Source organism: Paralichthys olivaceus, chromosome 13 (genome assembly GCF_024713975.1).
Source record: "Paralichthys olivaceus isolate ysfri-2021 chromosome 13, ASM2471397v2, whole genome shotgun sequence".
Classification (NCBI taxonomy): Eukaryota; Metazoa; Chordata; class Actinopteri; order Pleuronectiformes; family Paralichthyidae; genus Paralichthys; species Paralichthys olivaceus.
Genome location: NC_091105.1, coordinates 17,046,291 through 17,059,668, shown reverse-complemented (window position 1 = coordinate 17,059,668; position 13,378 = coordinate 17,046,291). Strand labels below are relative to the sequence as shown.

At 40.3% G+C, this 13,378-nt stretch overlaps 1 protein-coding gene across 1 annotated transcript; it reads right to left on the bottom strand.

Annotated features, from left to right (window-relative positions):
* Window positions 1-6,043: 6,043 nt before the first annotated feature.
* Window positions 6,044-12,962, bottom strand: elovl4a (ELOVL fatty acid elongase 4a). The gene is made up of 7 exons (XM_069537647.1): window positions 12,689-12,962; window positions 11,706-11,787; window positions 10,608-10,795; window positions 10,229-10,309; window positions 9,469-9,640; window positions 8,171-8,298; window positions 6,044-8,043 (listed from the first exon to the last, which is right to left on the bottom strand). Exons 2-7 carry the CDS (start codon window positions 11,770-11,772, stop codon window positions 7,717-7,719), a joined length of 963 nt encoding a protein of 320 aa, XP_069393748.1. The 5' UTR covers window positions 11,773-11,787; window positions 12,689-12,962; the 3' UTR covers window positions 6,044-7,716.
* Between the last annotated feature and the right edge of the window lie 416 nt (window positions 12,963-13,378).

Below are 13,378 nucleotides of genomic sequence, written 5' to 3'. Positions count from 1 at the left end.
AATTGAGATTTATTAAAAAAACATTTTTGCTGTTTGCTCATATTTGACTTTGGGTCAATAATTATTGACTCATCGATCTGTGTTTTAGATTCCAGTCAAATATGCAGTTCAGTAATGGGGGTTCTTATTTTAGAGCAACACTATGCAATTTATTTTACCTTAGAATAGCAGCTTCAGGCTTTGTCAAATACTACACTGACTTGGAATAGGGAGTATGCTTTCATTCCCAATGTGCACCCTGAACACCTGTTCCTGTTCTAACCTTTGGTATGATCTCCTCTGACAAGTGTGTAACTTCTTTTTTACTCCTGGAGCTATTTACTGAGGATCCTTTATTCTGTTTCCTGTGCTCCTTTTAAAGCTAAGGCATCTTTTCTCTGATTGAATTATATTGGATGGGGGAAATACATCTGACTAGTCATTTGGAGTTTTTAAATGTGGCCCTTTCTCCAATCGCTGTTATCCACACACAGACATATGCACACATACACACTGAGGTGGTGCAGAAGGTACATCACAGAAAAAGTGGACTGATGAATCGTCCCTGTGACAAGTTTGCAGGAAGTGCCAAGGACTGAGCTGGATGGAAAGCCAGGATTTGCTCGGCTCTGAAAGTTTTATGACCGGGACTTCAGCTTCTGTCAAGGATTCATCAACAGCAGCTCTTAGGCTGTTACCTCTGTGCAATCAATTTGCTCTTTTCACAACACACTTTTACAACATTATTTCTTGGTCCAGTCGGAAACAAGAGTGTTCTCTGTTGTAATCACACTTTAAATGCCAGACTAGATGTTGTGGGGCCAATCAGGCTGCTGCAGGCAAGAATGAAGATCTATTTTCTCTGAATAGGATAACAGATGTTTGGGGTCTTGCACCATCCCCCCCACCCCCTCAGTCTCTGACACACACACACACTCATCACCCCCACCGATCCCTCTTCTGCCCCAGGACTATTCAATCATTTGCTTGCATTGTAGGTGACAGATGTCTCAATTATGGAGGGTCCCCTGTACCAGACAGGAATCACTGATTGTCCTTTGTCTAAAGTGAAACAAAACAAGTGTAATGTTTGATGGAGAAAGTGTTTTAACATGAACAACGTTCCTTGTTGTAGGGAATTATTAAATCCTCATATGCTAAATTAATGATTCCGTTTGGAGCAGATTTGATGTTGTTGTTGATGATGTTATTTAAATCCAATCCAATAGTTTAAATAAGAGAGAGAGAGCAAGAGAGAGAGCGAGAGAGAGACCCTGATGAACATTTGTCTAAAAATAGCAACCTCGTTCATTTCACTCACCCAAGCCTCTCTCTCTCTCTCTCCCTCTCTCTCTCTCTCTCTCTCTCTCTCTCTCTCTCTCTCTCTCTCTCTCTCTCTCTCTCTCTCTCTCTCGCTGTCTCCATTATTCACAGACACTCTTACCTCAGATCACCTCAGGAACGTTCTGTGCAGACAGAGTTCCAAGGCTGCTGAACATGATTGGGACTAATCTGCTGTGTCATGCTGTGTATTATCATTTCTGTGGGGTTTTATATGATTATTTGCCTAGAGCTGTTTATGCATTACATTGAGTTTGATACATCATTACATAATTACAATAAATTAACACGACTGTTCTGGGGAGAACTGGCAGCTTTTTAAAGACTCTGCACAAGACTGCAATTAAGTTTATGTTTTATTTGACCAAAAACGAAAGTATTGACTGATTTACATATATATTTATTTATTCTTTTTTATCTAGTGGAGAAGCTGCAGAGCCTCATTGGCGAAATATGTTTCTCCCATGAAGCATGTTCAAAATGACCGATAGTACAAATGTTGCATCATGTTAATTCTGTCAGTAGTGCACTGTATGCCTTACACAATACTTTATATAGACGTGCATATACACACTCTGCCTCACTGTCACTGTGTATTCAGTCTCTTGCCATCTATTTGCGTGTTTTATGGAGAGAAAAGAGTGAGGTCATTCTGTTTTAAATCAAGACAGACATTTGAATGAAAGCCTTAGAGTGTATGACATAACTGTGAAAACCTACACGTTAATGAGATTACACTAGTGAGAGTAAAAAGCAACACATGAACATGAATTGGAATTCTTACGCTGTAAGGCTCAGGATGATAAGGAGGCTAAATCTGACATTTCATAATTCATTCATTTATTTTTAAAGCACTGCAAGGCATAGTGTCAATAAAAAAAATTTAAGGGGACATATTGTGATGATTTTTCAGTGAATCAGCTCAGCTCAGTTTTTTTAGGAGGTGCCTTTATGTCTGTAAACATGTGAATCAGTGAGCCATTAAGATGTGGAGAACCAATCTACGTAGGAGAGGGGGAGCTCATGGAATTAGACCCACCCCTTACTCGCTGAATCTGATCAATTCCAAACTTTGCCACAATCACAGATGCATTAATTTTTACATTAGTTGGACAGACGATGGTGTGTCTAGCTGCAGGAGAGCCTCGTCACCTGGCTGTAGAGTGGAGAACGTCCCTGCTGTCGCTATCACTCAATCGTGATAAATCATGAAATCTCTCTGTTTAAGCTGCATAGATGTATCTGTCTGCCCGGTCGGACTAAGAGGAGAGGGGTGAAACAGTTGTGAGGATATGAGGCCCTGACAGAGGGAAAGGTTGTTGATGATGTTGTGGTTTTCTGTTACAGAGTTGTGAAATTGTTGCTCTGGGTTGAGGAACAACACAACCATTATTCCCTCAGCTAGAGGAGGCCTCCCACTCATAAACTCTGCGGGGGGGATTGTGTACATACTCACACGCACACACACACACACACACACACACACACATATTGTTTTAACAGTGTTACTATTTGAGACAAGCGGAGACTTTAAGCTTTTGAGCAGAGACTAGTGAGTGACCACTTGTCGTTTCACACTGGAACTAAAAAACACATCAGGTTGGATGGACTGATGGCTTTAAGTAATTGACGCTGACTGATATACTAATTGATTGTCTTACCTCATCCAGTCTGACCACCTCCCAAACTGCAATGAGGACCCACACAGTGGTAGTCATCAGAGTTGGTAACACCAGTGAGGCTGTAGGCATCTGCCCTGCAGCCAAAGCCTCCTCTGGCTGCAAGAGAAAACAGCTGAGCAGAATTAGAAAATTCTTGTCAAGCCTCACAAGCTGGTTCCATCCAAATGTGGAGGACTGAAATATAATTTCTTTCTTTATTAGTGTTTTTGTATTTTAATATATGTTTTACTACTTTTTTAAACTTTTAATGTTATTTTTTATACTTTTTGCTAGATTTCAATACATTTGATGATTTTTAATATTGTGTAATACTGTTGATATTCTGTGGTTCTTGGTACATTTCATTATTTATTGTTTCATTTAAATACCTTGAACAAGTTTGTAAGTAAAATGCAATGATTGTATTTCAGTACAGTGCTTTAGACGACCATCATTATACAAAGTCAAGTAAAAATTCAGGCCTCAATGAGCGATCATATGATATGCATTTGTTATCATGGACAGGGATTAAAACTTATACAGAGACAAAATGCTTCCAACTAACGTTTAACAGTAAACATTTTGTTGTTGTAAAATACAGAATGTAACTTCACAACAGTTGTTGACATAGACTACATGGTCAGTAACACTTAATTAATCCAGCCTATACAGCTCCCCCTGTCGCCTCTGATGTCCCTGTAGTAAAGGCCAACACTCCACAGTAAGTCCGCCTGACTTCTTCATCATCTGTGGCTCTGACTCAAATTTAAAGCACTATCACCTCATATGTCTTCTTCTTTTTTGGTTTCTTTCTTTCCTCCAAGTTTTTATACAGCAGAATTTCATGCAGTTTTACTGTTTTCCCATAGAGGGATCCTCTCAGCTCAATGACAGCCAGAGGAATGAGGAGCGAGCGCTGTGATTGGTTAGACTGTGTAGTAAACTGACTTCATGTGCAGTTGAACAGAGGCAGAGAGGAAGTGCCTGAAGGTAGAATGTAAAAAAAACAGCAGTTATTAGAAGAATTGTCACAATAACTCTCACATTACACCGCCTGAGGAGTGTGTGTGTTACTCAATAAAGTCTGTTCATACTCTTTCACTGTGGAACTCATTTCCCTTTAATTTAAAAACTGGTCCTCAAAGGTACAAAAGACTTTGGGGTTATGTTTTTATTTATGGTTTGGGTAAGAAGAAGTCAGAAAAGACAGTAAACTGTGATTGGCTGTTTTATTTTAGCAGCTGTATTCGTATAGGCTGAGATATTACTACAGTATCCATAGTAATAGAGCTGTAAACAGAAAAAAGGGCCTCACGTGTGGTTTTGTTTTGAAGTAGGGCCTCATTTTTGTCGGTTTGTTTGTTTGTGGGGCCAAGCCCACAAATTATGGGGAGTGTTATACATGTACATGAGTTTTTGTTCATGTGTATGGACATATACATGCTGCTGTTATTTAGGTTTGTATTCCATAGTAAATGTGTTTCTGTATCTGTATGTGCCCTAGTTTCCAGGCTGATCAGACTTTCTCTGAGGGGTCCAGTAATAAAGACACTGGCAGTCTCCTTAAACATGCACACACACACACACACACACACACACACACACACACACAAATGTGTTTCTCAATCTCTCCACCTATTACACAAGAAGACCCCCACACGTAAATGAAACCTCCCTCTCAGAAATCCACCCCCTCACACACACACGCACTAAATCCCTGTTAAATAGTTTATTGAGCTTCTGCTGCTTCCCACATAGGCCTCAGCTGATTCAGAATGCAGGAGGGGGTTGAGAGGATGGGGATGGAGGGGTTTTGGGAGCGTGACGGGGGTATGAGGGTCAGACAGCTGCTGTTTACAGTTACCATGGAAACCTTTGTCTGAGCCTGTCAAAATGGAGAAGGATGAGTCGGGCTGTAAATTCAAATTTAAATGCTTCTATTTTGTGTCTACCAAACAAGTTGCCACAGATTTGCCTTTGGCAGTTTTTTCTTCATGTATCTCAGACGACAGTAACAAAAAACATGGCAGACATGACCCCACCCTTTGCTGGATCCACCCCTCTATGCCCAATACTTAGTGATCACTGAAGAGAGCTATCTTTATTACTATAATTTAAAATGTAGCCTAACATTCATGTCACTAATTTAGCAGTGTTGACAATCTGACAACAATGGTATCGAGAAAAATATACAGTTAAAACCGAACTGCAAAAATAATTCACAACCAGATCAGTTACTTTAAAAAATGTTAAGTGGCATTACCACAATGTGTTAAACATTTTTAATTACAATACAACTTGACCAATCAGAGGCTTAATTACACGTATTCTGATCTAAATGTACTTCAGCATCAAAAGTGACAAATACCTCAAGTCAATTATACTTACAGTACAGAATTTGAGTACATGTCTTTATACCAGGAATTAACTTTAATAATTCACAGATATACACAAGAGGAAAATTGATTAAAATAATGATCATTTCATGCAATAAAACCTGGATGTTTCCAAAGATTTGGCACATAGTGCATATAATTGTATAACAGTAATGCTAATTTACCAAAATGAGACCTTGTTGCCCTCTAGTGTCAGAAACATACTCTGCAATTCTGTTACCGTCCATCCTCTATGCTGCTAATCCTTTGAGGGTCACAGGGAGCTGGAGCCAATCTCAGATGACAATGAGCGAGAGGAAGGGTTCACCCTGATAATGTAACATACAGAGACAAACCACCATTCACTCTCACATTCACACAACTTAGTTTCCAATTAACCGAAGATCAATTTGCAAGTTTTTGGTATGTACAAGTTAATCATAATAATCAGAGAAACTCACGCAAACATGGAAAGAACATTCCAACTGTACCCATGAAACCCTGGCTGACCTGGGATTCAAACCAGGAAACTTTTTGCTGTGGATTCTGTGACCAATAATGTAATCAATAAATGTAAAAGCAAAGTCTTAATCCATGGAGAACATAAATTGATATCCTTATTAAGGACCTTTGACATTTACTACATAATGAAGTAGTTATTTAAATGAATTGAAGGGGAAGCCAACATTTGTACAGGCATTCAGTTTAATTTAATTTGAAGAGAGTTCAAAGTTATGATACTTAAAAAAAAACACACACAGAAGCAATGTGGGCATAGAAATGTCCGAGCTAACAAGCTGGGAAGATTCCCAAATGCACAGAATACAAAATATCACAATGTCATATGTACAACACAAAAAGAACACAAATACACAGACGAGCACTCTCAGCGAGATGGAGTTTGGTATTTACATGAAAGTAAATAGAACAAACCAATAAATAACATCAAAATGCATTGGTTGATGGATGATGACATAAAGCTGGATTTGCAGATAAAGAGCCGACCACTGATTTATCTCTAAATACTACAGACAGAGCAAAGTTATTCATACACAGTCTTCTTGTAAAGAAACCATAACTTTCATCTTTTTAAATCCAAATTTGTTTTCCCCTGATTAATTTACATTCAAGCCAGCTCAGGATACAGATTGAGCCTGAAAACGTAGACAGATGTTGATATTTGATTGAATATTGGAGGAAAATCAGCCTAAAGTCAACTCAGGATCGAACATGGCTGTGAGCTTGTTCCCCAGAGCGCCCCAGCTTCTCTCATTTTCACCAGCATGTAGGACAAACAACGACGTCAGAGAGGATATAAAAAGACAGGTAAATATCTGCAAAGACAAAAATTCCACCGGCTTCTCTTTGAAAACACTGAGATAATCATCAAGATTCATTATTTCTCTGGATAATATTCATTATATTTCATTACATTACATACAAGTAGGGATATATAAAAACATGTTATGGTTGTATACAGAAATAGAAAATAGAAATTTTAACCTTCGGTGAGCTGCAGTTGATGATTATTTCATCTTTGAACGGTGATGAAAGAATCTCAGCCCGGTCTCAAAGGGAGGGTTAGAAATCCGTGTTTTTTCTTTTTCCATGTACATCTTACCTCTGGATATTTATTTATTTCCTTCTTTAAATGTAGCTGAAGTGAAAGTCCATGATATGAAATAAATAACAAAAATGACGTCTCCTGTCTTCACAAATACGTGGATAACAGCGGAGGTGTCATGTTCTGTAAACACAGGTCTCTCTCATGTAACACCAATGATATCTTGGATAAGATGAGGACATGACATGATACTGTACATCATCATCAGTTTTATATCAGCAAAGGGGAAGAACAAAGAAAAGAATAAGCTCAAATATAAGGATGACATGGTTGTACATGTTATGATGTGTATTCCTGTCTCAGTACAGCAGTGATCACTCGTAACGATGGTACATATTTTAATGTGGCGTTTGGCGTTTGCCTTATCAGGTTACAGCTGAATGTCGTTTTTCGAGCCTGATCTCCAGAAGCTGCCACCGCAGTAAAGAGAAGGAATACTAACTTCTGTCCCGCACCACAGGAACTCTACTGTATTTTGGGTTATTTGTGATAACGGTCAGCTATAGGCACAACCTTTGACACCTCTCACTAACACAATGATCCTCTCTCAACACAGGCCTGTCTCCAGATTGTATCTACAACACTCGCATCATAGCTTAAAATAAACACGTCACACTTTAACACATCCATTCATCTACTTTTTTCCTCACATGAAGTCTTTCATGGTTTTAGCACTAGCAACCGAGAACCCAAAGCAAGGCCCTACCTCACCTCACCCACTCTTGCGCCTCTTCCTCTAATCCCTTTTAGCTCTTCCTTTCCTCTTCCTCCTCCCAGAGTTCTCCTGGGGCTTTTCCTCTTTGCTTCCCATCACCACCGCTCCGTTGGCGGCCTTGCTGAGGCCGTTGAGGGCCCCGTTAGAGAGGGCCTTGCCTGCCTTGGAGGAGGAGGAGGAAGCGTCGCGTCTGGGCAGCTGGCGGCGATAGGTCTGGTAGTAGAAGTTGCCGAAGAGGATGATGAAGGTGATGGCGTAGCAGATGAGGGAGTAGTGCATCCAGTGGGGGAAATCGCAGTTGACATAGAGGGACAAGGCCGTGTGGCCGATGGTGACGTGGAACTGAATCTGAGACACAAAATGAGAAATGAAATTGTGTTTTTATAAAGCTTATGATTTCACTTTATCAGTGCAGTTAGATTCACTTCCAAAATGAGTTAGGGTTAGGGTTCCATGGAGGAAACTAATGTCTCACCATCTGGACGATGGTCAAATACTTCTTCCACCACAGGTACTTTTGGATCTTCGGTCCGCAGGAGGCCAGGCCATAATACAGATACATCAAGACATGGATCACCGCGTTCATGTGTGCACCAAAGAATGCTGCAAAGAGAAGAAAATAAAGATGATGTTTTCAGTTTGCCAATTTTAAGGCTTCAACACACAAACCTCATACATCCCGAAAAGGTTTGCTTTCAAGTTCTTATGTACTTATACAGTTAAAGCTACAGTGTGTAGAATTTTGTGATATCTAGTGTTGAAGTTTCATGTTGCAGCTGAACGCCCCTCTCCCCGCCCTCCCCTTCCAAACATGAAAAACAACCTGTGGTAGCCTTCAGTTGTCATCAAAACTCAATAATGAAAGGAACTAGTGAAAACATCTTGAGGATTATTCTCCATTAAATATCTGCCAATAGTTCCCTCTCACCTAAATCTTACACACTGGACTTTTAAAAGGATAACAGTGTATTTTTACTCGTAGGCATGGCTAAAGTCAGTCAGTTGTTCAAGAGGATAAATTCTAATGATTTTGGTGACATTTATAAAGAATCAGCTTGACATTTGTGGTTTTGAGTGAGATGTCTTAGCAGCTGTTGGATTGAAATGTGGACCAGACAAGCATTTCCATCTCTGGATGAAAATGAAAATATTAAGTGATGACCTGAGTGACCATCTACAATCACAGGTCAACATTTTGATTTGCCAAATATTTGTATTTATGGCCTAATGCCTGTAATGACTGAATGCATGCCAACATGCTAAAATATGGTGAACATACCGAACATTCTGATGAAAAGTGTGTGAATTACATATGTGGGTCTAAGGAAACAGGGCAAAGAGCACAACAATTTTGATTTCAAATTTAACTAGAAAGGTACTCAGTTGAGCACATATACCTCTGCCAAGGCATAAGTCCCCTTATGAAACAACATTTAAATTCACCCGATCCAGATTTTTATTTGGATCTGCACCAAATTGCATACACAATATCAGTCCCCTAAACATTTTTGTCATTAAGATCCATGAATTATTGTCTGAGAAATAAAGGAATATATGATATATGTTATATTTTATAAACATTTCACGAGTTCTTCTCTGAACCTGATATCACCAAATTTCAAGGTAATTAATCCTGCACTTTTTGCATAATCCTAACGAACAGACAGTCAAAAACAAGAAAACATAACCTCCTTGGCTGAGTAAAATTATTTCATAAAAATGAAGTAGGCACAAAGAATAATCCTGACATTTACTTTAGCCTGAGCTACTCACACTGTCCTCCTGCCACCCATTTGATGCCGATCCACCAGAGCGTGAACATGGTGCAGTGGTGGTAGACGTGCAGGAAGGTAACCTGGTTGAATTTTTTTCTCAGAATGAAAAACACTGTGTCCAGGTACTCGATGCCTTTGGAGATGAAATACCACCACAGAGCTCCTGCGACCTGTCTCAGACACAAAGGCAGAAATGTGTTGAAGGCAGGTACAGCAGGGGGAAGGAAAAAGAAAGAAAAAGGAGGATATAGACAACTAGAGCAGAAGAATCTAATATATTCTGCCACACCTCGACTTCAGGGTCACCTGAGACAAGACGACTGTGCTTTCTGTGTCAGGTGTGTAACTACGTCATGGAGCAGCAGGAAGGAAGGTGAAACTGAACACGATCCCTCCTTCAGCTGCACTTTTTCTGATGATGGGATCAGGGTCCAAGTTAGTGGAAGCTGATCAAGTTTCCAAAAAGCACTGAGTGTGAAGGTTCCCTGAAACCCTGACAAGACTTTTCTTACGTATTTGGGTAGAGCAGAGCACTGAGAGTGAAGTGAGATCATCATCTATTTGTAAAAAATGGCAGTGAAGTTGTGAACTGTAATAAATTAAGTTACATACATTTTTGATTTAATAAGTGTGTGTGCATGTGCCTTTGTGTGTGTGTGTGTGTGTGTGTGTGTGTGTGTGTGTGTGTGTGTGTGTGTGTGTGTGTGTGTGTGTGTGTGTGTGTGTGTGTGTGTGTGTCTGCAGCTCCAAACACTCACCCTGACTTCATTGGGATCGTCTGAATAATCCACCGGTTGACAGATGTAACTGTAGCTTGCAGACCGCGCTGCCATAAACAGCTAAAGAACAAGAGAAGATCTCGATGGAATCAGTGAAATACAGTAAATGAATAAAAGCAGAGAGGCACAGTGGGAGGAGACAGAAGAGCAATGGAGTACAGGCAGGAGGCTGAACACACTGTAATAAGGTTAGTCTAATGCCAGGGGGGCAGAACTGCGACTGCAACACATTCACCTGGATGGATAGTTCATGTCAGAATAAGACATCTTCCACAGTTTCGTTACACTTATGCATTCACTACAGTTTCTTTGGCTCATGCAGGTAAAAAATGACAATTATTCTGTAACTACTACCAACCTCTTTAAAGATGAAGAAGTTGAGGAAGACCATGCTGAAGTTGTAGACAATGAGAGTCTTGCGGAGCTGGAAGGGTTCTCTGTTCTTCATGTATTTGGGCCCCAGCCAGAGAAAGAGCAAGTAGGAGGTGCTGATGGCCAGTGTGGGCAGGGGGTTGTCCATCAGAGGCCATTTCTCCACTCGCTTGTCTGCGGAAAATACGTTTTTATAGCGTTACATAACTATTCTAAATGTTTGAACTGCACAGCACTGACACAGAATGAGTTAGGTGCAGATGATGGATCATTTTGTCCCAAGGTGATTTGTCTGGAGGTCGTCCTGATGTAAACACTCTCTCTTAATGATGTATGGGTACTTTGTGAATATGTGCTGGTTGAATCTGAGTCTCAGGTATGGTTCTCTGTATAGAGTTGTTCATCATAAAGCATAGAATAAGCATACAATAGCACAGAGTGTGGTATAGTACAGTATATTATAGTACAGTATAGTAAAGTATAATATAGTAGAGGAAAGTATACCATAGTATAGTATGTACAGTATAGTATGTATAGTATAGTATAGTATAGTAAAGACGTAGAGTAGTAAATGTATGGTATAGTAGAGAAAAGTATAGAGTAGTGCGCTAAAGCATAGTATAGTATAGTGAAGGAAATCATACCATAGCATGTATAGTATAGTAAGGAAAGTAATAGTATATTATATAGTTCAGCATGTATCATATTTACAGTATTGTATGTAAAATATAGCATGTACATTATAGAAAAGTATAGTATAGTGTAGTATAATTAAAAATGTATACTATAGTAATTTGTTTTATTGCATTACTGAGTATGTTCTGGCTTTTCTATGATCTTTCCACTTATATTTTATATGGAGTCTAACTCGCTATAGAAAGGGTGTTTATTATTACTATTAGTGGTAGTAGTAGTGGTATTAGGCACGTACATACACTTTTCAACTCAATGGTGCAACTTTGACTCATCCCATCACAACACATATATATGTATTTATATACACAGAAATGTGTGTTTCACTCCTAAAACATTAAACAGGTCTTTCACTCTGACAATCAATCATTTAAAAAAACACGACTTTTACCTGCAATGGTTAGGGTCCATTTGTAGAATTCTATGGTGTCATTGATAAAATGGGTCACAATCTCCATGGTTGTGGCAAGGACCTGAAATGACAGATGTGAATGACAAGGCCTTTAAATTCTCAGCTTTCATATCATCATATCATTATATCATAAGGGGAGGGGGGGGGGGGGGCATCCTCAGAGAGCTCGGTTACTAATAATGTGACCTCATGTGAACTGTGCTTTTCTCTTTGACTGGAACATAACGTTAATGCAGACCAGAGGCCAGTTGTGAGCCCATCAGATGCCTGTGGCCCCATGAGGCCCTGAGAGACGCGCTGTAGGTTTCATTGCGCACAAAGGCAGGGAGCAGCAGGCAGCAGAGCGCATGTGTCAGCAGATTTTTGGCTTCAGCGCGACCACCCTCCAACGTGGTGGTCCTTCACATCGAGAGGGTTGGCCTCGTGGCAATGTAAAGAAGCATTGAAATGGGTCATCTGCTCTTGACAGAGCCGGACCGACGCGTATGCTGATAACCAGCTAAGACGCGCAATGTGATTTAATGATCCTAAAAAAGATGACACCCCCTCCATCCCTCCCCCTCTCTCCGGCCTGAAGCTGATCGAGCTTCTGCTGCAGCATCTGCCACAGTCCTGCACGCTTTCACTGTGCAACCTGCTGTGAGCATTAACTATTCACAAAGGACTTCATACGCAGCGAACATCGCGTTTCTTACAGATATGGATGATTCGATTTACACTATGTGATTCAATCATGTCAACGTGCGTCCTGCGGCATGCACTGGGCCTTCAGATCGCCTGCGTTCTCTCCATCACCCATAGGATTTTTTTAAACCCTCAGCTGTTCCCATCTCACATCTGCATAAGCATCGGTCCATTCGAATGATAAGTGTGGAGATGGAGGCTGCGCACAGCAAACACACCACAGACCGTAATAACACCCCCACTGGTCTGCGTGCCAGTGAAGATGCTCATCACCTTACCGTGTCGGTGCTTTGCAGAATATCCCAGTGTTATGACATTCAGCGCAGGCCCGTGCGCTGTGCGTAATTCTGCCCCTGCTCTAATCCACTGATCACACCTTCTATCAGATGGATTGAATTGTTCCGCGTCCACAGGCAGAGGAGAATAAAACGAGCCGCTGAGTTCACGGCGACGGTCACAATTTCTCTTTTCGGGACAACACCAGCCTCCACTGCGTCTGCTTCAATGAATTTCTCCTCTGGTCGCCACCAGCGCCAGCGTCAAGGCAGACACAATCAAGCACACATTTCCGGTCAGACTTTCATAATAAATAAAAGGTTGACGTCCCCCCTTTTGTGAGATGCTCTCTCTCGTTGCATAAAATGCACAAATTGAAAATGTATTATATCATAGCCATAAAACAGTGCCAAAAGGTGATATTAAAATCAGGCAATTAAGCAACAAAAACAAAAAGTAGTAACAATGACAATTAGTCCACAGAAAAATGCACTGCACATATTTAATCAATATTGGTTATTTCATAGCCGATGGGCTATTCTATATTATTAATATTTATATATTATATTGTCCAGGGTGCTTTCTGACTCTCACCCAATATCAGCTGAGATTAAGTCCAGCTCCCCCGTGACCCTTAAAGGATAAGTGATGCAGATATTGTTTTTTCATATTATCAGTATTGCCATAGTTGT